This window comes from Myxine glutinosa, chromosome 11 (assembly GCF_964187855.1).
Source record: "Myxine glutinosa chromosome 11, kmMyxGlut1.1, whole genome shotgun sequence".
NCBI classification, from domain to species: domain Eukaryota; kingdom Metazoa; phylum Chordata; class Myxini; order Myxiniformes; family Myxinidae; genus Myxine; species Myxine glutinosa.
Window position 1 is genome coordinate 46487413 of NC_136271.1, and position 18462 is coordinate 46505874.

Genomic DNA, 18462 nt, shown 5'->3' on the forward strand with positions numbered 1-18462 from the left:
AGTGAATAAGCAAGCAGGTCAATCATGATCAATCATAAGAATCTAGTAAAGTACCTAATACCTATACTTACAGACCAGGCACTTTACGAGACTTGACCCTTGCAAAGTCTAGGATCAATTTGTCGAAGTCAATCTCTCAGAGAATGTCACATTCAATACTCATCAAGGCCAGGTGACTGAGCCTATCATGACACATTGTAGTACGGAGTCTGTTCTTGATGAACTTCATTTTACTGAATGAACGTTCTCCAGAACAGTTTGTGACCATGAGCACCAAGTACATCCGTAGCATTATCTCAACATTTGGAAATGTTTCCGCAACTTTCTTGTCCATCAACAGTTTGTAAAGGAAATGTTCTCTCCCTAGCTTATCATCTTCATATTCCAGTAAATGAGTGAGGAAGGCTGCAAACTGCACAAACAAGTTCAACACCAAGTGTTTGATCATCCTTGTACTCAGCAACCAATTTTGCTGCAGCTGCTTCGATTTCATCGCAGTCCAGTGATTCCAGTTTACGCAAGAAACCGAAAAGAGAACAGGTGTTCTCAGAGGCTTCCAATCGTTGCTCCAATGAACTCAGAAACTGATCAATTACTGGAAGAAAATTCTGAAGTCGAAATTTTCAGACAGTGAGAGTGCAGCTTCTTCTGATCGTCCATAGATGGAGGCCCCCTGGTTGTGGAGGCCCCTGGGCAACTGCCCAGCTTGCCCATTCCTAAATCCGGCCCAGGTTACAACATATTCAAACTCGCCAAGTAGGTATAGATCTTATCAAATAGCTACAATGTAGTTAGCGCACAGGTAACGGCCTTTTAGCCCATCATGCCTGCGTCAAATCCATACCACAGGTCTGCCACCTTACACAGGCAGTGCTAGTTATACAGCGAACCCAAATCAGGAAATTTACCTGCAGTGTTTGTGCACAATGGCCTACTCTTTTCAAAATATGCCATGTTGTCTTTGACATCCTACTGATTACCAACAGGACAGCCGCATTTCTATAACCTCCTAAAGACCCTGTGCTGCATCCAGGCAGCACCACACCAGAACGGCAGCTTTATTTTAATAAATGATATTACATCGGGGATCAAACCCAAGACAAGGAAGTTTAAAGGTGAGAATGCTGGCAACCAAGCTATTCTGTTACCTAAAACTAAAAGTAATTCCACCATAATCAAAGATAAATGGCTGCAGGATCAACTCCGCCAAGGATGTTATGCATCGACATTACATTTTGTTTCTATCCTTTAATAGACTAGTGTATTTGCAGTTCCTGGCAATATCATAAAGATGGAAAGGCAAGTCACCTTCTTCCTTGGATGCAATAAGTCTTGGTAGAGGCTGGAGCGCAGGAAGCGTGCGTAGCTGTCACTTTTCATCAGTTTGTAGATCTGTTCCTGGGCATATTCAAGATGGGAATAGCAGGTAGAAAAGCAGAAATGACTAATGAATCACAAATTCCGAGATAAATTGGGAATTAGATATTAATATAGAAAAGTATTGCCACGTCAGACACTTCCGTTAAAATGGACTGTCTGGGTCAAAATCTTGGTGAATGACCGAAACGGTGTTTAAAGTACTGCAGTCAGAATATTACCAATTGAATCACAACAGGTGAGGAAGAGAGAGTTGGGATGAGTGGTTAAAAGTTGGTCCATGTTGTCTGAGAGAGAGATGTAGATGGAGTCGTCACTGTTTGGAGGACGGTACAACACAGACAAACGAGAGGTGGTAGTGGAGGGGAAGTCGCAGCCAAATGTACTCCTGGAGGTTGGGAGGTGTAAGATCAGTATACAGACAGTGATAAATGGGGCTCTTGATGCAAAGTGCAACTATGTCGCCAGGACAGGGTTCAGGCCTATCAAATCAGAGGAGAGAATAGCGACAGAGAGACACTGAGTCAGGAACATTTTGCGAGAGGAAAGATTCTCTTGTCCAGTTCATTAGCAGTGACCTGGATTGAGAGATCTGTCAGGATGAAGTGGAGGCAAGTGCAGGTATATGGAAAGGAGCTAGGAAAAGAGGTGTAATGGGGGAGAGGGGGATGCTGGGAGAGTGCAGGACCAACATGAACCAACTTTTAATAATTCATCCCAACTCTCTCTTCCTCATGTTTGGTAATTTCAATTGGCACCACGCCAATGAGCTGGGTGTCGAATTGCAGAGGTTAACCTCGGAAATAGGTGAATTTCAGTTGACAATCCTTCCAGAATGACCAGGTGAGACTATGAAATTGCCAGGATTGAGAATCACGCTCCATTTTTCAGACCAGCATCTAATCATTCCAGATCTGCAGGATTGGCGCAGCTGCTGTCTGCATGTCGGTGGGATGGGGTCCTGTATTACACAATTCGGAGTCATATGCAAAAGGAAGAGAGGGTTTTCCAGAGTATCAGAGAGGTCATTTACATGGATGAAAAAAAAGACTGGGCCCAACACACTACCCTGAAGCACGTCAGTTCTCCACTCGGAGAGGAGAACATAGTGTTTCATTGATAGTCAAGCCACAATTGAATATGGCCTTTTATGCCACAGGAAGAGAGCTTGGCAAGCAAAGCAGGATGCAGACTCTATCAAATACCTGAGATATGTCCAGGGGGATGGTCCTAACGTGTTGTTTGAAATTGAGGACGTCCAACCATTGCTGAGAGAGGAGCACAAGCATGTCCAGAGTTGAGTGACTGGGACCCAAACTGATGATCAATGATCAGGTTGTTTAAAAATAGGAAAGATGTCACATCAGAAGCAATGATGGATTCACAAGTTTGCTCATTATTGGAAGTAAGCTCACTGACCCGTAGTTGAAAGGACTCATTTTTGCGCCCTTATTGTGTATGGGAGTGAGGTTTGCAGACTTCCAGGCTGCCGAGAGATAGCCAAAGGAGGACAGGCTGAAGAGTTCAGATGGACCAGGACTTGAGAATTGGGCATTGATGCCACCTGGGCACGTCGCTGAAGTAGGATCATGGCCAGACAGAGCTTACTCTACCTTCTCAGGTGATAAGGTCACAAAGTCCAACAGACAATGGCATAAGGGGGTAAGATGGGGACAGATTGGGTTTGGTACACGAGATTTGGAGGCAAACACCGAGTTAAGACATTCTGCCTCATCTCAAGCAGAATCTTTGGTGATGCCGTTTGAGTTGAATGAGAGGGACAGGGGACAACACACCACCCATTACACACACAACACAGCGCAAAACCTGCACTCAAAGGACACAGTTAATTTGGGGAAAGAAAAGGAGAAGTTAACAGCAATTCAAAATATACTTTTGGAATGAAAAATATTCAAGGAAAATACTCTAAATCCAACTATGAAAAATCTGCAGCAACCGACTCAAGAAAACAAAGTCGTCAGCACAAGATTTGAATCTTTCTCCTAGTCAGTATTGGCTTAACCCACACAATCTGCTACTCCATTTTATTTTTGAGGATGATCAAGTAGCTCTCAGAAAATAAGAGTACGTACTTGGTTTGGTACAGGAGTGGAGCCACATCGACTCCTCGTACAAAACAAAGCATGTGGTGCATGAGCATCAGAATGAATGACTTATTAGCTGCGTGACAATACATTTTAGATTTGATTTGAAGATTTGAAGAGTTCCCAAGATACCATTCCAGTGTCCGTTCCATGATGCTGCCATTCCACACTCAATATCCCAAACTTGAGCATTTCCCAACTCGAACTTGCCGTTTCGGTGTTGCCAAAGTAGCATTTGTGGAGTACAGATGTGGATTGCCGGATTATAATGGAGTCCGTGTGATCTGTACTTTAGGAGTTTAGGTAGAACCGGACTGTGCTTAACCTACCATCAATAGTGACTCACTTCAATCAAAAGGCTTGCCCTGAGATAGCTTTTCGAAAATAATGATGATCAACATTACTCTCTGTAACTTCCCACCACTCCATTTGTCACTCAAACCAGCATAAGCACAATGATTACAGGACAAACGTCCTCAATGTTGAGTAGTCATTTGCCGGTGTATCCAAAATGGATGGCCATCTTTCACTCACAGACAAGGCTGGTGTTGGCTTCACGGTTAACCCATAAAGTGTGGGATTTACTGGTTTGTAGCCCAGAAATGCTTTTTGGTCTTCGGATTTTCTCCACCAATTATAAGCAAGCTTTTATAAGTTACCCTGGGTATTATACATTGTAAGAAAGGTCATGATTTGTTATTTGGGTTGACATCAGCTTAAACTCGGCAAAATGAGTACCAGTTAACTTGTAATGGGGAACAGTATCAGCGTTGCATCACATTCACATTCACATTGCATCAGTGGCACAGCCGTGCCCCCAGAAAATGATGCAGCCAATCAGCCACAGGCTGAATAAGAGCCACCACCATTCACAGGCCATCTTTCCCATTAAACTATCGACAGTGGCAGCAATGATGCTTCCTTGGTGAACCCATGATAGGTCATTGTGCAGTAAAGATCCACTTTAACATGTCCACTTTGACTTTGAATCTTCGAAAATCTTCGAAACTTTGACTTTTGAGTCCACTTTGACTTCGAATCCACTTTGACATGTCAAACACCAATAGTGTACCATGGTCAAAATGGCATGATAGGCAATTAGGTTTCCCGGTAGAAATATATGGGAGGTCGAGAAAAATAGATTAACAAAAATACTGACAGGCAAGTTCCAAAAACAGCGAGAAAGGGTTAAAAAAATAAAATAAAAGGAGACACTCGCATGATATATAACAAGATCGTTTGCAAAAGACTTTGCAATAATTATGTTGAGGTTTCCATTATATTGTTACGTCTATGGGGGGTAGATGAAAGAATACCATAGGAGAGATAGGATTGTATAATATAAATATTATGGACCGTGTGATGTGTAGGAGAATTTTGATATAATAAGTAGGGAGACTGTTGCTTCTGGTTGTTTAATTGTACATAATGCGAGGGGTGATGCAGTGCTATTTAGCTATAGGGTTTAAGGCTAGTTTTTCCCAATGCGTGCCAACCCTCTGTAACTTTCCCCTAACGTTTTTGCTACCACAGCTGGTAATGCCTAACCTTTAAACAACAACAACCCCCAATTACAAGAAAGCAGGTTCCCGGACTAAGCCTGCCCTCATGGACTGAATAAGAAAATGGCCCCGCCTACAAGGGGTGGAGAATCGGGGGGGGGGCGGTCAGGAAGGCCGGCAGGCCACGTCCCGAGGGATACGATTGGGCTGTAGGACATGGGCGGGGAAAACTGAGAGGGAAACGACCGGATTGGCTCTAGAGAGTGAAGTGGAGGAGGTCGCTTTCTCTGCTCTGACAAGAAGGCTGTGCCATCTTTGTTTCCAATCATGTGCTGGACGGAGTTAGGCGTGCTTTTGTGCCACTCGAGGGACGATTGAAGCGGTGGTTTGTGGGGCTCTTGGCACTCCGGACAGAGTTTGAGAGCGAAAGAGGGCCGTCTTCATTGCTCGCTTCATGGCTCTGTGCGCACTTGCCGTCGTCGGCCAGCGCCAACTTTGGCGCTCAAAGGCACGGGAAGTGTTGGACTTGGCCACCACTGCCGACTTCATCAAAATAACTTGTTGGGCCAAGCTAAGTGCCGGCTGAAGGGATTTTATTTTATTTTGTCTTTCCCTTGTGTGCTTTTGAGTCAGTGTGTGGAAGATCCTCGAAGTAGAGAATTTTAGTTTACCTCACATTTCATTTGCATTCCATGATTTATTTTCATTAAATAATTATTGTTGAATTTCTTGTTTGTTTGCATGTCTTGTTGTTTGCATGTTTTGTGGGTTAGGGAATAATCCCGTGTATTTTTCGTTCAGATAAATGCCTCGCATCCTTTCATCCCGCGCGTGCAAAATTAACCGCCATATATTGGAGAGCCGCCTCGGACTTAAAGTAGTTCAGCTATTGGTCCAAGGCTGGTCTTAACTAGCTACGGACACGACAATATATTTATATTTTTCAAAAGAGCGTCATGGTTTAAACCAGCAGACATCCATCCTAACCTGTGCTTCCTCAAACGTGTGGCGGGTCGGCCGGTCCATGGCCTTTACTGCACGGTCATATGTTTGAGAGTCCAGGTTTATGGGGCTTGGAGCCCCCGGCGTGAGGAACTCACACCAGATCTCTTCGGCTCGGTCAGAAACTGCGCGCCAAGGCCGCCTCCTCAAATCCTGCACCGCCAACCAAAACCTAAAATGTGGCAAGTGTCATCACAATTACAGCGTTTCATTACTGGCCAATACATCCACTGGCCAATAAGTTTTTACCAAAGACTTCAACAAAAATATTGTGAGGAATGATGGGAGAAAACATCTCCTACCGAAGGTTTTCGGAACTGAATTCTGACTGAAGGAATGAGAGGAAGAGGTCTTGACCCAACAAGTCTTTGAGCATTTCCTCCAGGGAGAAGCCCCAGCGGTGCACACGTGCTGTCCCAATCTCGTTGCTGCTCACATCAGGAAAATAAAATGGTAATGACAAAGCAGTGGTTAGAAGAACACGATGAAAGATTATATCCAGGTAATCAGAGCATTTCAACTTCGTTTATCCCATGGAATGGGCTTATTTAACTATTTGTGTTAAGAAAAGATACTGTAGTGTACACACAAGGGACAAAACATAGGCGTCTCACCCAGGGGCAGGGTGATTCATCACTGTGTGTGCCGTCCCTCGGACGGACGTTAAACTTGGTGTCCCTTCTGCCGGCAATGGTTGGTGGATGTTAAAGATCCCTCTGTGTCATTCACAAAAAGTAGGCGAATCATCGCTGGCACCCTGAACCTGTCTGGACTGCAGGTAGCAAATGGCCTAGTATACCTGGAGGTTGATTAACACCACATTCCACTGCTAGGCCGGTAGCAACTCTGTGGGAAATGACATTTCGTTTCGTGTCTGAGGTGCTAAAATTTTACCATGCGAAAAGTTGTTGAATCTAATGGTGTTGAACATATCAAAAGTTCTCCAAAATATATTGGCCCAAACATATGTTACGAGATGAAATTGTGTGCACTATGTTGTCTTGCCCACTTGCCTATCTCGGGTGCCGTTGTACCGCCTTTCGCGTATGTAGACAGGTGTCAGCCAATCACATAACAGAATATGATCATGTGACTTCTGTGATCAACTGTCATGGCTGCGCCCATGACTGACCGTGTTGAAAGCGATCAGGCCCGTTTAGTGTGTATTTTGCACCTAAAAAGCGTCCATGGTGAGGTGGTGCAGCCTTTTACAGAAAAAAGATGGTCCACATTCACTGACTGAGCAAAAAAATGGGTGAGTCTCGATGGTGAATGCTCTCATGTGGCAAAGAAACTTTTCAAATGCCCCAGTCGCAATTCACCACAACCATCATCATCATCTTCGACACTACCACTACCAGTCCCCCCGGCACCGATTCCCATACCAGGAGCCGGAGCAGCGGCCCTTCATCTCGATGATAGTGTGGCATTACTATCAGTGACATTTGAATCACCATTTGAGCAAATACCGAAGGATGTGTGTGGTTTTCATGCCACATGCTACCAGCGATTTACGGACAAGAAACGTCTGCAAGCCAGTGAGAAGAGGTGTAGTACAGCACTTGTACAAACAATCACAATGTCTCCAGCAAAAAAACTGCGTTGCCATTCAAAAATAGCAACACCATCCTCAACCACACGAGTGCTTCCTAAAGTCTGTTTATTATGTGGTAAGAAGGACAGCTATTTGAAACGACATCATGGTGGTAAAACACGAGATCTTCTGGCGCTAGCTCAAACATTGACTGCTGGTAGGTACCTTATACCATCTACGATTTTCTATCCTATGATAGGGCCTGCTTCAGAAGGCGTACTAACATGTTTGAACTCTGCCTAAAATATGAGCATATGGTACAGTATGCGTCTCTTAATAGAATCACTTTTGGCCAGGGTAGTTTGATTCTATTAAGTGGCTGATTATCTTATCAGGACAACGATTATATTAAGTGGTGCATACTGTATATGAAAAACCGGATGTCAGTGCTGTATTAGTGACTAATAATTGTTCCCTTATTTACAACAGGTCGTCTGATAGAGGCAGCATCACTGAAGGCAAAATATGGCACGAAGTCAGAACAGAAAATTTCAGAGACCATACTTCACCATACCCGCGGGACTGATTGTGTGGCAGCGGAGATACGGTATCACCGAAATTGTTTCCTGCAGTTCACTCGTTTCCTCTCCAAGGCTAAGAAAAGCTCAGAGTCATCGAAGGAGGAGTAAGTAACTAACCTATTTCATCAATCAATCCTAAACATGTCGTTGTGTTTAACTTGTGTATAACTTTAAAAGTAAAATTTAGGTTGGTTATACAGTATATTCCAATTGTGCAATTCATATACTGATTCATAGTACATCTTACAGTCATCCCAGTGGCGGATCCAGGGGGGCTAAGAGGGGCCCCCCTAAAAATCTGGTGATAAGACGATTTAAAAATATATATACTTTTTTAGAAAGAAAAAAAAAAATTCAAACTTTTGAAAATAAATTGGCCTATTTTCGAGGAGTTTTTGTGAATATAAGGGGGGGGGTGAGGGTTTAAAAAAATTTGCCCCCCCCCCCCTTTAAAAATTCCTGGATCCGCCTATGCATCCTCTGTGAAGTTAACAATAATTTTGAGACACTGAACTGCAAAATTTCTTTATATTTCGTGCTTTAAATCTGCTTTAAATGTGAATTATTAGGTTATTTCTCCGCTTATAAAGTGACTACCATGGCCATCCGTCTATCCGTCCGTCCGTACGTCCGGACGTCTGTAAACTTTTCACTTAAACATCTTCTCGGAAACTACCCGACCGATTTTGAACAGATTTGATATCACGCATTAGGTCAGCAAGGACTCGTAAGGTTGTGTTCTACATCTGGGTCCGCCCCCTATAAAGGGGTAAAAAGGGGGTATTGCCCTTAATATTAGTCATTATTTCAAAAATCTTCTTGTCAGAAACTGCTTGGCAGATCTAGACCAAATTAACCATGAAGCATCTGGACAATCCCATAATCTTAAGTTGTGCTCCCCATGACCATACCTCTACTGCAAATGGGGGCAATGGGGCCTCCCCCTAATTCCTCATTATCATTAAAACGGTTTCTTCTCGGTAACTATCCGACGGATTCGGACCAATTTTGGTAGTAGCAAGAGGACAACGAGTTCTTATGGGGTTGTGCTCCCCATCTGGATCCGCCCCTCATGACGGGGGTGAAAGGGGGTTTTAATTAATTTAAAAAATATTTTTGCCAGTAACTGCCAGGTTCATCCACACCAACTCGCCATGAAACATCTGGACAATGCCTTAACCTTAAATTGTATTTCCCCGTAACCGTGCTTTTACTGCAAATTGGGGCAATGAGGCCTCCCCCAACTTACTTGTCACCACTTACTTCGACTGAAAGTATTCCTCATTTAAATCTCCCAATATTCATCGAAATGGTTCAGATTTTCATATAGTGGCTGCGAAGGTTGGTTATATGATAGGATCACATCGATTCTACAGGTTACATTTTTGAATTCTATCGATTTCGGTTAATTGTGTGAGATATTTAGTTAATCAAGGGCCCAACGAGAAATAACCGTCAGTCCCCCACGGGGCTATTTATCATTGTAGTCTCAAAAATTAAATAATTTCCTTGTCCCTTTCAGTGTGCTTTTGAGGAATTCTGCCGGGAGATCATCGAAAGACGCATCATCACTGAGCAGGAAGTCTTCAGACTCACGAAGTTGTCTCACATGTTGGTCAAGATGGTCAAAAGGTTCCACAAAGTGGATGTGTCATGGAGGTAATTACTTTTCACAAGCTCGACTTATTTTCTTGGTGAGACTCATATTTATCAGTTGCTTATTGATGAACTCTGCAATAGTCGGCTCTATCGTCCGGGCAGTAAGCAGGCTCAAAAGCTAATGTGTCGGGAGATGAGCGCCCGCGGCAACGCGCTTCACGCGCATGCCCCCAACTTCCTTCATTGATGAAAATGAAATGATAACATTTGACAATGCCTCCTGTGCATATTTTTACCAGGAATGATCGACTGAAGAACATACTAGCAAAGAGGTATCCACAACTCCATTTCTACCGCCCACCGCAGCAGAATCTGTCATTGCTGGTTTTTGCCGATACATTGACAACTGGTGCGGTCGCGAGCCAACTCGGAGGTTCTTCCACAGACACCAGCAGCATCGAAACTGAAGACGATGACTTTCAGTCTCCTGAGTCAGCAGGTAGGAGTTCCACTCCATCCCATGAGGAAGAGGCCCGAATGGCCTACTTGACTGCTTTGTCTATCAGGGCTCAAATGGCTGGCCAAGACGAAGGACCACCATCATGGCCGTTAAAAGCATCTGATTTGACTGTTGACGAGATGAGGCGTAGTGTGCCTCCCCTGTTATTGAAGCTCATCTCCTGGATTGTTGGTGCTGACTGTGAACCGGACCTGGTAGAATATTCCGCCGTCGATGTCGCGTCAGTTGAACTGAAAATTATTTCACTGTGCGAAGACATTAAACTCCAACACTCGAGAGGGAAGAAACAAACTCTCAAATCACTGGCTGGGGATTGTGTGGATGACTCGCGCACCCGCTCCTAAATCAGTACTGGAAGCGGTGGCATGTTCCTGTAAGAAAACGAAATGTACGTCTGGTCGCTGTTCATGCCTAAATTCGGGCCTTTCATGCACAGACATGTGTTTGTTCCAAGAGTGTGACAATGGTACCAATACGACGACGGAAAATGCATTCGAAAATGGGTCCGGGAGTGATGACAGCGACATAGAAAACGACCATTAGCATTTCAATATTTGAGCTGTTGAAATCTGATGCCCAATGCCCATATATGGTTGTGATTTACGGTGTTTTTAAGGTTTCTCCGTTGTTCACTCTATATTGTTTTTTACCTGTATTGTTTGAGAAACGTTTTTGTAAGTATGGTACGGTACTAATAAACACGCTGTGAATAGCTCTGACTGTCAGCACGGCCTACTGTTTTCCCTAATTCACCTCAAGGATCTTGAGCAATGCTCGCGCCATGACCATCCATCTCATTCCGCGGTTGTTGACTTCATGGGTGAGTTACCAACCTCAAGAGTGTTCAGGAGGATCAATTTATCTTCAGTGAACCGCCCAAGCCCAACGTACAGTCTATCCGCTTATCGCATATCAACCCTTTTGCCAATCAAAATTCAGCAGTGTACACAGAATGGTTTTAGCATATTGTTGCGAATATGGAATTTGGCCTCCATATCCGCTTGTAAATATTCCCCTATTTTCTCCAATACTCCCCAACTTTCCCCAATCCCCCATTCCCTAGTCCCATTGCATGTAAATAACAATCAGTAGAGCCGACCTTCCCCTTATTCCCCCATTAAATGTCGTGCCCAGGTCCACCGCACCACACGTAGACAACTTTCGGACATCTTCCTAGTTATTCTTATTCTATGTCAGTTAAGGCCTCGTCTCCATTAATTATGACTCTTCGTTGCACCAGAATGTGATTATATGGCATCAGTAGTGAGTTTAGGACCTTTCCCATACCTCCTTCCATCTTCTTCCCCAACAATTACAACAACAACAGAGGAGATGGCGGCGGAGCGGGGGAGGATGCGTCCTCACACCGGCTCGATTAGCTCCAGACCATGCGCTCCACGGGGTTACCACGAAGGGGCTCCTTGTCAGCTCCTCGTCAAGGGCGGAGCCTGGTAAACCCCCCCGCACGCACCCAATGAGAAGCAACGTGCCGATTCCACGAGGCGGAGCTAACGAGCCGAGGGCGTGTCACTCCCCGCCGGATATACGCGGCCACGCGCCGGATGTGACGTGAGATGCGCACCCAGCTTGGAGAAGGAAAGCCACCTGCGAGCGCTGAGTCAGATGCGCCCCCAGCTTGAGACGACAAGACGCCACCTCGAGCGCTGTGAAACCTCCTGCATCTACTGGACCGTACAGTACCCTGTCCTTGAGCCAAGAGTGCACCTTGAGCCATCGATTCTGCCTTTCCTGGCCATCAATCCCCGTGTGAGTCAGCCTTTTGTCCCGTTTATCTGTCGTCTGTTGGGAATAATATAAGATTGTGTCTAAGTGCTTGTCTTTCTATGCTGTCCCTCTTGTAGTTGTAATCTAACCTTCCGCCTTAATATAACCTCCTCCGGAGGTCTTGAGAACTGAACCCCTGGTGTCGTATTGTGTTATTGTAATCCAGCCGGGTGTCTTCTTTTTCTTATTGAGCCAGCATCGCGCGACTTCGTCAACGTCGAGTATAGTCGGGTAATTTGTGCGGACACGACGGCCATTCCGCTCGGCCCACTTTAACATCAAAGTCGTGTCTGTAACAATTGGTGTCGGGAGTGAGATTCGAGGCCCGACCAAATTTTGAAAAAAAAAAACGAATAGAGGAAAAAAAAAAATTTGGTCAAAATTTGGAGCGGCCGAAATTTGTTTTGTTTTACGAAACTCGAATTTTGCAAGTCGCGCTATGGCGGATCAAGACGGCTGGGGTCCGGTAAAGGAGAGTGAGGTAGGGTCGATCCAGGACCAAATTGAGGGACAAGAGGAGAGCGAAGCAGTGAGGGCGGCAGGTTCGCAAAATAGCGCCGTCACGCACGAAGTAGCGGGCGCGCAAAAAGGCGCCTCGCACGAGCGTGCGGTAGCCGAGCCGGCTGTATCAGCGGGCTTTAACATGCAGCCGATTGACATGCAGGCCCTCATTGCGCAGTTACAGGCAGCTGTACAGATGAGTATGGGGAGCCAAATTGAGCGATTGGGTGAGCGGTTGGGGAACCGGATGGATGCTCAGGGTGAGCGATTGGAGGGCCAAATGGGGGTAATGGGAAACCAAATGGGGGTAATGAGGGACGAAGCGAGGGGTACCGGTGAGAAGTTAGACAATAATTTTGAGGAGTTAGACAAGAAAATTGGGAAGTTAGACAATAATTTTGAGGAGTTAGACAAGAAAATTGGGAAGTTAGACAATAATTTTGAGGGGTTAGACAACGGGATAAAAGAAGTGAAAAATGGGTTAATGGGGGTAGAAAATAGAATGGCTGCCCAGGAGAATCAGATAGAGGGAGTGAAACATGGGTTAACGGGGGTAGAAAACAGAATGGCCGCTCAAGAGAATCAGATAGAGGGAGTGAAACATGGGTTAACGGGGGTAGAAAACAGAATGGCCGCTCAAGAGAATCAGATAGAGGGAGTGAAACATGGGTTAACGGGGGTAGAAAACAGAATGGCCGCTCAAGAGAATCAGATAGAGGGAGTGAAACATGGGTTAACGGGGGTAGAAAACAGAATGGCCGCTCAAGAGAATCAGATAGAGGGAGTGAAACATGGGTTAACGGGGGTAGAAAACAGAATGGCCGCTCAAGATAATCAGATAGAGGGAGTGAAACATGGGTTAACGGGGGTAGAAAACAGAATGGCCGCTCAAGAGAATCAGATAGAGGGAGTGAAACATGGGTTAATGGGGGTAGAAAATAGAATGGCTGCCCAGGAGAATCAGATAGAGGGAGTGAAAAATGGGGTAGAGGGAGAGGAGATCAGAAGAGGAGTGAGTGAGGAGGTCGGAGGAGTGCGCAAGGAGGTGAGGCACTGTGAGGAGCACATGGAGAAGGAGGTGAGAAAGGGGACTGTAAAGTTACAAGGGGGCATAGAGGACCTGACGCAGGAGGTGGAGCAGCTGACGGTGGGACAGACGGAGTTAGTGGAGCAGGTTCAAAGGAACACTGCGGTATTAGGAGGGTTGAAAGCGACACAGAAAGAAGTGGAAGAGGGGGTGAGCGAAATTAAGAAGCGACGGAGAGGGGATAACAAAGAGATAAAAGAGGAAGTAAAAGAATTGGTCCAAAGTCTGTGTTCGGATCGTGATGATGTGCTCATTAACCGGATGAGGGATTCGCAGGTGATGGAGGAGAAGCGAAGAGAAAGAGGACCCGGTGTAAGTGGTGACCAATATGGTCGTGCGTATGATGCGCCAGGTGATTTAATAAGCTTGGGGGTCGAGATAGACCCGGAAGTTCGTGAGAGGCCACGAGTGAGGTGTATGGCTGGTCCGGAGGGTATGGAACGAGAGGTGCGAGGTGTGGGTGAGCAAGGTTGTGGGAGTATGGAATGGGTAGCGGGTTGCGGAGGTGTGACCCATGCATCGACACCAACAGGGGTAGTTGTTGGAGGGACCGGGGAGGCACGAGAGCCCCTTGGGGGTAATGTACTGTGGGGGCCCGGCCGGTTCGGCCCCGCGCTGACCCCGCAAGGGGCGACGCACGGGGTCCGGCCGGCGGGCAACGACTCGCATACGAGGTGGTCCCACAAGGTCCCACTCGCGCCGTATGACGGCAAGAGTGATCTACGCGCGTACCTGGCGCAGTTCGACTGTGTGTGTAAGGGTAACGGTTGGGGTGAGGACGAAGGTGGAGTACACCTGGTGGCCGCATTGCGCGGCGCGGCGGCGGAGGTGCTGACGGCATTACCAGCGGGTGCTCTCACCCTGCCAGCCCTCCGCGACGCCCTAATTAATCGATTTGGAATAGAACAGCAGAGCGAGCTTGTTAAAGCTCAGCTCGCGCTGCGAAAGCGCAAGCCCCAGGAAGCCATCGGGGAACTTGCCCACGACATTCGCCGCGCAGTGGGGATCGCACATGCTAGCATGGCAGCGGATTCCCGGGAAAGCCTGGCGCTGGACCATTTTATCCAGGCCCTCCCGGATATTGAGCTCCGGCAACAGCTCGCCATGTGGCGCCCGCAGACTCTGAGCCAGGCGGCTGACGCTGCGGCCCGTTGGGAAGCAGCGAGGCCCCTGGCCCGGGGGGGCGAGCGTCTCGCAATGGCGGTCCGCCAGATGGGACCCCCGATGGAGGGCGGACCCCTTAGGGGGCCCGCCCCCGACGTGGGTCCTGACCTGGCGGGCATGGTCCGGAGGCTGGTGGACCAGCGCCTGGCAGGACCTGGACCATGGCAGGCGGCCCCGGAGGTGGCCCGCGGTGGACCACGAGTGGGTAATCCAATTCGGACCTACAGGGGGGGGAATTTGGAATTCCGGAGGCAAGCACCTTACCAGGTGAGGTGCTATACCTGCAACCGCCTGGGTCACCTGGCGCGGCACTGTCGAAACGCGCGCCGGGATGATCCCCGGCAGTTGAGGTCCTCAACTCCGCCCAGGGGGGAGCGGGTTAGCCGACCCCAGACACCCCCCCCGCCAGACCCCGGGAAACTAGAAGGTGTCGGGCACGTAGGGCGGTGTTCGGCAGCAGAGGATGGAGGAGAGCCCTCATTGACGCGACAGGTCATTTATTGTGGCCAAATTGGAACCGGTAGCCTGACAATTAGATGCAAAATTGCCGGCGTGGGGGTAGACGCCGTAGTGGACACAGGAGCTAGCGCCACGATCATCAGCCCTGTGGTCCTTGATTCGAGCGCAGGTGGCTGGGATAAGATCCAGCGCCTGCAAAATTATAGTTTGCAGCTTGCTACCGGGGTGACGGCCCCGATCATAGGGCGTGGTTCTGTGACCCTCAAGTTAGGGTCGGTAAGGAGGGAGATAGATGTTTGGGTGGCGGAGGTGTGCGACCCATGTTTAATAGGGTTGGACCTGTTGACTGCCAGCGGTTGTAAAATCGACTTGTGCCGGGGGATCCTGCAGGTGGGAGTAGAAGAGCTGCCGTTAGGGGGAGTGAGCACGGCCGAGAGAGCGGAGCTGGAGGCTTCCGAGGCCGTGACCATCCCCCCAAGGGCCGAGACGATAGTGCCGGCCCGATGGGCAGCTCGCCCAACATGGCAGGAGTCCTGCGGCCTGGTCGAACCGGTGGCAGCGCAGTCCATACCGGGTTTAATCGTGGGCCGCACCCTTGTAAAAACGGACGGACCGGTAGTGGCCGTCCGAGTAATAAATATGAGTACAGAACCACGCACTATAGTAAGGGGCACGAGGGTAGCTGGCTGCACCCCCGTTGAGGAAGTCGCGACAGTGAGGGGCGAGAACGTCCAGCCGAGCCGACCCCGGGGGGAGCCTTCAATAACAAGTAGGAATTGGCCCGATCCCATTTGCGAGATGGTAAATCGTAGCAGCATAGAGTTGGGAGGTACCCAGAGGGAGGCCTTACACAAACTGGTTGGGTCCCATTTGGACCTCTTCTCCCTGTCCACCGAGGATATTGGACGTACGGGCCTGGTGAAACATCAGATCCACACCGGTGAGGCCCGGCCTATTCGTCAGGCCGCCCGACGGCTCCCTTGGAGCAAGAGGGCGGAAGCTGACGAGCAGGTTAAAAAAATGCTCGACGCAGGTGTGATCGAGCCCTCGGGAAGTCCTTGGATGTCACCTGTTGTGCTGGTCAAAAAGAAGGATGGGACCACGCGGTTCTGCGTGGACTATCGCCAGCTAAACAACGTGACACTCAAGGACTCATATCCCCTGCCAAGGATTGATGACACCCTCGATGCCGTTGCGGGCTCAAATTGGTTCACAACTTTGGACCTCAAGAGTGGGTATTGGCAGGTGGAGATGGATAGGGCAGGGAAGGAGAAAACGGCATTTTCCACAGGTAAGGGACTGTATCAGTTTACTGTGATGCCGTTTGGTTTGTGTAACGCCCCCGCCACCTTTGAAAGATTGATGGAGCATGTACTAGGCGGCATGCCATGGCAGTCATGCCTGGTGTACCTGGATGACGTCCTGGTACATGCCCAAACGTTCCCCCAGGCAGTAGCTAATTTGGACCAGGTGTTCGGGTGCCTCAGACAGGCAGGGTTGAAGCTGAACCCGAGTAAGTGCACTTTGTTTGCAAGAGAGGTGGCCTATCTAGGTCACGTGATTGGCCGCGAGGGGGTAAAAACAGACCCAGACAAAATTAAAGCGGTAGAGGAGTGGCCCGCACCACGTACCATCAAAGAGGTGCGGGGATTTTTGGGACTCTGCTCCTACTACCGGCGCTTTGTGGCGAAATTTGCGGAGTTGGCCCGTCCCCTCCACCGGCTTACGGAGAAGGGGACGCGATTTAATTGGACACGGGAGTGCCACGAGGCCTTCCAAAAATTGAAGGGGTGTCTAACATCCGCACCCCTTCTAGCTTACCCCACTAGTGACGGGACATTTACCCTGGACACGGATGCGAGCCAGGAAGGATTGGGCGCAGTTTTGTCTCAGACACAGGAGGGCGTGGAGAGAGTGATTGGTTATTATAGTCGGGCCTTAAGTAGGCCCGAGAGAAATTATTGCGTCACTCGCAAAGAGTTATTGGCTATGCTGGCTGCCATGAACCATTTCCACCCGTACTTGTACGGGCGGAAATTTTTGGTTAGAACTGACCATTCCTCCTTGCAATGGCTCCTTCGGTTCAAGGAACCGGAGGGCCAAATTGCAAGGTGGTTGGAAAAGTTGCAGCAGTACGATTTTGATGTGGCCCATAGGGCCGGGAAGGCCCATGGTAATGCGGACGCACTCTCTCGGCGTCCTTGTCTGGGAGAAAACTGCAAATTTTGTGCGAGACACGAGGAGAGGGAACAATTGGGCGATTCGGACCCGACCCTCGTTGTCCGGGCAACCCGGGTGAGAGGGCCAATTTTGCCACTAACTGCAGATGAGGAATTCGGAACTTTGGCATGGAGCACGGCCCAGCAGGAGGATCCTGTCCTGGGGCCAGTGTTCAATTGGGTCAAATTGGGGCAAAGACCAAAGGGGGAAGAGGTCACCCCCCTCGGGGCACAAACAAAGGCATATTGGGCTCAGTGGCAGACCCTGGAATTGAAAGGCAACATCTTGTATCGCAAGTGGGTGGAGGTTCCCTCTGATCGAACTTCCTGGCTGGTGATAGTCCCTGACAAATTCAAGAACGTCATATTGCAACAGGTGCATGGTACCCGCTCCGGCGGCCATTTGGGCAGGACAAAGACAATATCTCGGGTCCGCCGGAGGTTCTATTGGGTGAATATGGGGCGCGACATACAGGACTGGTGTCGGAGATGCGACGCCTGTTCTGCCAAAAAGGGACCAGCACGGAGGATGAGGGCCCCCCTTCAATTACATCAGGTGGGGGCCCCCCTTGAGCGGGTGGCTATGGATATTCTAGGACCGCTGCCCCGCACCCGCCAAGGTAATAAGTATATCCTCGTTGTGATGGACTACTTCACCAAGTGGCCGGAGGCTTACGCCCTCCCCAACCAAGAAGCAGGGGTGGTAGCGCAGGCCTTCATGGAAGGATTTGTGTGCCGGCATGGGATTCCACAGGAGTTGCACACCGACCAGGGACGAAATTTTGAGAGCAAATTACTAAAAGATGTGTGCAGTCTCCTGTCAATTCGAAAAACCAGGACAACGCCTTTAAGACCTCAATCTGACGGGATGGTGGAAAGATTCAACCGAACTTTAATCCAACAACTGGCACTGTTCACCACCACCCGTCAGGATGACTGGGACGAACATCTCCCTTATTTGCTCATGGCCTACCGAACCAGCCAGCACGGGGCCACCGCATGCAGTCCAGCGTTGCTTATGTATGGG

The 18462-nt window shown here is 48.4% G+C and overlaps 1 protein-coding gene across 4 annotated transcripts in view; it reads right to left on the bottom strand.

Moving 5' to 3' along the window:
* Positions 1 to 18462, bottom strand: part of LOC137436650 (regulator of G-protein signaling 7-like) — a 113763-nt gene that overhangs the window by 8743 nt on the left and 86558 nt on the right. For all 4 annotated transcript variants that reach the window (XM_068130627.2, XM_068130630.2, XM_078786626.1 and 1 more), the window contains 3 exons: positions 6289 to 6414; positions 5972 to 6158; positions 1309 to 1398 (listed from right to left, as the gene is read on the bottom strand). In XM_068130627.2, the coding sequence (XP_067986728.2) occupies positions 1309 to 1398; positions 5972 to 6158; positions 6289 to 6414 (403 nt within the window). The remainder of the gene's footprint in view (positions 1 to 1308; positions 1399 to 5971; positions 6159 to 6288; positions 6415 to 18462) is intronic.